Source organism: Mizuhopecten yessoensis, unplaced genomic scaffold (assembly GCF_002113885.1).
Source record: "Mizuhopecten yessoensis strain PY_sf001 unplaced genomic scaffold, ASM211388v2 scaffold9399, whole genome shotgun sequence".
NCBI lineage: Eukaryota > Metazoa > Mollusca > Bivalvia > Pectinida > Pectinidae > Mizuhopecten > Mizuhopecten yessoensis.
In genome coordinates, this window is record NW_018408028.1 from 3,596 (window position 1) to 10,592 (window position 6,997).

Below are 6,997 nucleotides of genomic sequence, written 5' to 3' on the forward strand. Positions count from 1 at the left end.
ATACAAGAATTTAATTCAGCCGTAGAAAAAGTTGACGAGTATTTAAAACAAACTTTGGTATTGATAAACAGAATCTTACATTCCCTTTAAAACACGCGCTCTATGAACTTGTCATGTGCTTTGATTGTTCTCACAGGAAGGGCCCTAAAAGCAAAAGTTCACTGACTCGATTAGTAAGCCTTTATGACAGGATATTCATTAAATATCCCCCATTTAGCAGTTCTTTATGAAATGAGGTTAATGTTTCTAAAAACCAAGTAAGATGCTTATTCCGTTACAAATTATTCATCTTCATCATTACATCTATAACGCTCATCTAATCATCTATAATTTATAAACATTTACCCCTGAAGTCACATTTGAACTCTTCAAATTCAAAGTTTGGAATAGTTCATTATGAAATTTCAAGGGTGAATGTGCTAAACCCACGAGATGTCCAAAATATTTTGAGGTCGCCTGTAATTAAGTAGATTGGTGAAATAATTTCTCAAATTATTAACAGAGACCATCACAACAATTTGGACAGACAAATGCTGTCTGGACAACAGGACCGACAGCGGCACGAAGCGGCTATCGTTACGCCTTTATCGACTCCTCGTACGACGTAAATGCCGCCATGGAAGTAAAACATAGCTTTACAGGTGAGTATAGATAAATATGTAGGGGATATTTACAGCTGAGTATAGATAAATATGTAGGGGATATTTACAGGTGAGTATAGATAAATATGTAGGGGATACTTAACGGTGAGTATAGATAAATCTGTAGGGAATATTTACAGGTGAGTATAGATAAATATGTAGGGGATATTTACAGGTGAGTAAAGATAAATATGTAGGGGATATTTACAGGTGAGTATAGATAAATATGTAGGGGATATTTACAGGTGAGTATAGATAAATATGTAGGGGATATTTACAGGTGAGTATAGATAAATATGATGGGGATATTTAACGGTGAGTATAGATAAATATGTAGGGGATATTTAACGGTGATTATAGATAAATATGTAGGGGATATCTACAGGTGAGTATAGATAAATATGTAGGGGATATTTAACGGTGAGTATAAATACATATGTAGGGGATATTTAAAGGTGAGTATAGATGAATATGTAGGGGATATTTAACGGTTTCACGTTAAATGCCATCCATATTTCAAAGGTATGGCAGAATACAGATATGTTTCACATAAAAACCGACGAAAATATTGTTGCATCAAAAAGGTATTAGATAAGTAGCGTGATTTTTGACGCCAAATTATATTGACATCGAGTTTGACAGCAAGGCTGTGTGCCATTTTGAATTGGCTTTTCACCGCAATTCTACCTTTGTTTATTATGTTCTGGTAGAATTTGCTGACACACATGTCATCAATTACGTAGGTATGTTATTAAGTTAGTTTATGTGCCAAATATGTACAAAAACAACAACGTATTATACCGCCGCGTCATGTGCAGTTAAACTGAGCATTTTACTATTGTCTAATGGTCTCTATGTAAATCTTTCCTTTGTTAATGTTTTGCCCTATTCCGAGTTCGTATTTGTTATTCTTTTGTTGTTTTATTGTGTAGGTGTGGGAGAAAATGGAATTTTACAAACCCTCCGTTCTTAACTAAATTCTACATCCCCGGTATAATTCCCGTATCACGCCATACTTTCATGTATTTACATGTCTCCCTTCTTCAGCTTTGTAAACTGCACAGTGAAAAAAGGCTCGGCGGATTGATACTTATTTCAAATATGGCGCCGTTCACGCTTCGGCGAGATAACAGTCCAATGACCACCTATGGTTGGTCCATTCACCATCTAGATACATTGAACATAATCGGGATCCGTCATGTATAACTATACAACGAAAGAGTGCTGACAAATGTCTTATTCCATGGATGCATATTATTATTTCTTTGGCTGTAACGTCAACAATGGCGGCTTCATTCTGAAACATTCGACCGCGTCACTCCATGAGCAGTGTGTTAATGCGTGGACATGATGACCGTTGTAAATGAATAGAAAGGTTCGAAGGGCTTCTCACATTGCCTATTTTAAAATTTGAAAACCATGAAATTAAAAACTCTGAATGGAAACCAGTCGTGTTGTTCACTGCGTATTTTCTAAATTGATGTAGATTCACTGGAACTATGTTGTCCTAGCAAACATTGCTACCGTAGTTACCATCGTGGCAACCCGCTTTTCTGCGTAATGTAGCATTTAAATGTTTTATTAATGTAAATATAAGGATTGACCTTCATTTTGACGGCGTATACGATAGTATGAACGCAGTTGGCAACAAACATATTCTTTATGGAGCGCTAACGCGCACCATAGAATATGTTCGTTACCAACTGCATTCATACTACCGTATATGCCCTCAAAATGAAAGTCAATCCTTAAATGAAAGATGAATAAAAAATAATTATTCTGATGATTATATGTATCATTAGAATATTTAAAGTTTAGATGTTTTATATTTGTTTATATATTTAGTTCTTTTCAAGTTAAAACGTGACAGCTTAACTCATTCACCCCTGAACTTTTCATAATGAACTATCCCAACCTTTGAATTGGAAGAGTTCAAATGTGTCTTCAGGTTAAGAGGGAAGATGCTGGATTTCAAGAATGCACCATTTCTACTCAAAGAAATATTCGCTATATTTGACTTAATGTGACATTTATTTTATAGGACCAGCTTGCGTTTCCATTGGCTATCACATGAACGGGAATAACATAGGAACTCTCTCTGTGAGGCTGGTTGATGAAAATGGCGCCAATGAGGAGTTGGCCTGGAGCATTACTGGTCCACAGGGAAATCAGTGGCATTATACTGAATTTGATATTAAAAATGTCACTAATAGAAGGGTAATTTATTTAAAACATCGCATTGCAAAGCTAATGTTGTGATATATCTTCGAACAATTAAACGCTTTGCTTCCTAGTAAATCAGGAAAATGTGACCTACACTGAACTATTAAATATTCTTCGGTGTATGATCCGAATTGACATGGAGCTCATCTGACGTTTGAAAGCGTTAACAAAATAATCACATGTACATATTTTGTGCGTGAACTTCTGTTAAATTAAATCAGAACTATTTTCGAAACCTGTTGGAAATTCTAGACCAACCTGTTCGTGAATAACACATAAGAAAAAAGTTATTTAAAAAGGAAGGACATGAAATGTTCCACGTTTCTTCTTGGAAAAGTACCATAACTGTAATGTATGACCGTCAATCAGACTACATACATGTCTATATGTCGCTGAACTATATACAGTATTAATGATAATATCAGGTATGGTCACTTTAGTCTATCAAATGCTTGGGATTAACCTTTAAAGTGTGTTTTCGCGGTTTTTGTTTACTGTGAAATAATATGTATTTGTGGTGTCCACATTTCGTGGTTTCTCAAATAATCACAATTTCGGAGGTACACATACGGAGAATTTCGTGGACCAATTAAATTTTAAATGAAGTTTACCCACGAAATTGTAAAACCCACGGATATTAGGTGATTTTACAGTTTACGTTATATCTAAACATTAAAGCCTACGAATTGTATAATAAGATTAAAGTTGACGATAATTGTACATATGTAATAAGGTTCTCCTCGCTATATAGGGCATTGCATATCTCGTTCTTTTATGTACGTTATTTTATTGCCCAGTGTTATAAAATAAGTTTCATTGCAGTTGTAACATGACCATGCAGTAATAGTATAACTAATCATGTTTCAGATTATCATTACTGCTGACAAGGGTAACAACACACCTGACGACGAGGGAGACATCGGCATTGACGACATCATGGTTCTCAACCAGCCTTGTGGTACGTAATAATAGTAAAACCGAACCCCGACCCGAATCCCGGTGGATCTCCCAGCTCAGTAGGCACCAGCCTAGAACTATATCATGGTAGTCGAAACCTTTTCATCAAATAAATGCAGGGGCCAAATTGAATTATAATACGCAAAGGGGTCGTTTCAAAAAAGAACATAATAATAAAGCTTGTATTTACAAATTTTACATTTAAAAGAAATATTTTGAAAATAAGCAGTTAACAACTCAACAATATCTGTAGATTCCGGACCTATAATGTGATATCATTGCCAGTGCTGATATTGTTCTCCCTTTAACTCTCGTGGAGATTATGCCTCCTTTCACTACTTTTCCCCTTAAACTTTCTTTTAATCTCTGCTAGTTATCATTCAACTCATGTTCAGATTATATTGTCGTGTACCAGTCATCCTTCAACTCTTGTTCAGATACCACTGTTGTTTACTAGTCATCCTTCAAATCTCGTTCAGATTCTACTGTTGTTCACTAGCTGTTCCTTCAACTCTCGTTCAAACTGTTGTTTACTAGCTTTCCCGTAAAGTCTCGTTCAGACACTACTGTTTTTCACTAGCTGTTCCTTCAACATTCGTTCAGACTCTAGTGTCGTTTACTAGATGTCCGTTAAACTCTCGTTCAGATTCTACTGCCATTCACTAGATTTCCCTTAAACTCTCGTTCAGACTCTACTGTCATTCACTAGATTTCCCTGAAACTCTCGTTCAGACTCTACTGTCATTCACTAGCTTTCCCTTAAACTCTCGTTCAGATGCTATTGACATTTAATAGATGTCCCGTAAACTCTCGTTCAGATGCTATTGACATTTAATAGATGCCCCGTAAACTCTCGTTCAGACTCTACTGTCGTTAACTAGATGGCCCTTAAAGTCTCGTTCAGATGCTATTGACATTTAATAGATGTCCCGTAAACTCTCGTTCAGATGCTATTGACATTTAATAGATGTCCCGTAAACTCTCGTTCAGACTCTACTGTCGTTAACTAGATGGCCCTTAAAGTCTTAAAATTATTTAACATGTAGATCACTATAAACTATTTATTTATTTTATGGAAGAGTAATTTGTGATAAGTGTTGTAACTTGCGTGTCTTTTGATTTTATCAAATGAAATATATTCATACATACTTATTTATGCATTTCAGAATAATAAACGGATGGAGACAGAAAAACACCGTTAGTTTGAGGTTATCGTGATCTTTCTTACATTAAGATTGTTTTGGGTCACTCGTTGAATAATTTGTCATTTTGACCATCCTGAAAAAGAAAAGTTGTTTTCTATTTTTGGACTCTCTTTTCATCTATGTCGTATTCAATATAAAATATTCAGTTACAACTTATTTTTGGTGTTAATCATTTTCTCCAAATATCTTGAACATGATATTCAATATATGTTTATATTGACTTTCTGTTTTTCAAATATCCAAATATATAAGAAAAAAACACACGCCTTAAGTGTATTAGCAATACTGTGTCATATAGATGTAATGACCACACTAATTCTTCATGAAAACATGCAGTGTGGTGTCCTACAAATTCAATGTATTTGTTCACTTCGCAAAGGAGACGTAATGGTAGTCTTGCATGTCCCTGTTACAGCAATTCAATCGAATAAAAAGCTACGTTTAAAGACCTTATGAGAGTTCAGAGTTTAGCTGTCCACTATGTTTAAACTAGGGTTGTCAAACCGGACGAAAATCAGTAACTGGTTACTCGAAAAATCTTCCGAACAAATTACCGGTTAATCGGTCTGTTTGGTGATAATCAAACAACATAAAAAAATACATTATATGTTTAGCATATTTAACCATTTCCCAAATTCGCATTCTGACTTGCTTTAACAAGAGGCCCAATGGGCCTGCATTGCTTGCTTGGTAGCCCTTCATCCCAGCATGCTACTGATTAAATATCATCAATAGAAGCCTTTCGGTTATTGAGAAGCAGGCGTTTGAAGATTTTAAGACATTTGACTCCTATGACATCGAAAATTTGTCAAGGTCATCCATTTGAACAAACTTTGTAGCCCTTCATCCCAGCATGCTACTGGTTAAATATCATCACTTGAGGCATTTCGGTTATTGAGAAGAAGTCGTTTGAAGATTTTAAGACATTTGACTTCTATGACATCGAAAATTGGTCAAGGTCATTCATTTGAACACACTTTGTAGCCCTTCATCCCAGCATGCTACAGGCCCAATATCAGTACCATGGACCTTTTGGTTATTGAGAAGTTGTTGAAGATTTTGAGACATTTGACGCCTGTGACCTTGAAAGTGGGACAAGGTCATTCATTTGAACAAACTTTGTAGCCCTTCATCCCAGCATGCTACTGGTTAAATATCCTCACTTAAGGCATTTCGGTTATTGAGAAGAAGTCGTTTGAAGATTTTAAGACATTTGACCCCTATGACATTAAAAATTGGTCAAGGTCATTCATTTGAACAAACTTTGTAGCCCTTCATCACATAATGCTACAGGCCCAATATCAGTACCCTGGGACTTTTGGTTATTGAGAAGAAGTTGTTTGAAGATTTTAAGACATTTGAGCCATGTGACCTTGAAAAATGGTCAAGGTCATTCATTTGAACAAACTTTGTAGCCCTTCATCCAAGCAGGCTACAGGCCCTATATCAGTATCCGAGGCCTTTTGGTTATTGAAAAGTTGTTTGAAGATTTTAACATATTTGAACCATGTGACCTTGAAAGTGGATAAAGGTCATTCATTTGAACAAACTTTGTAACCCTTCATCCCAGCATGCTACTGCCGAAGTATCATCACCAGATGCCTTTCGGTTATTGAGAGGACGTCGTTTGAAGATTTTAAGACATTTGACCCCTGTGACATTAAAAATTGGTCAAGGTCATTCATTTGAACAAACTTGGTAGGGGGGGGGGTCAATACATGTCTGACTAGTCGGTTATTGATTTTGGTAACCGGTTTGGTCCTCCGACCGAGTAACCGGTTAACAACCCTTGTTTAAACTAGGTCTTTTCGCTTCTTCTGTCAGTTGTACGTATATAATGAGATACAAATAAAACTACATGAGAGACTAAATACTATAGTGGGTATGTAGTAACTAGCGATCTAAATACTGTCGTGGGTATGTAGTAACTAGCGATCTAAATACTGTACTGGGTATATAGTAACTAGCGAT

General features: G+C 35.9%; 1 protein-coding gene across 1 annotated transcript; it reads left to right on the forward strand.

The window, feature by feature from the left end:
* Window positions 1-502: 502 nt before the first annotated feature.
* Window positions 503-5,008, forward strand: LOC110458013 (neuropilin-1-like; the record flags this gene model as incomplete). Its single annotated transcript, XM_021509538.1, has 4 exons — window positions 503-641; window positions 2,683-2,858; window positions 3,732-3,822; window positions 4,988-5,008. Coding segments are annotated over 4 exons (411 nt in total), but the record flags the coding sequence as incomplete, so codon positions are not given.
* Between the last annotated feature and the right edge of the window lie 1,989 nt (window positions 5,009-6,997).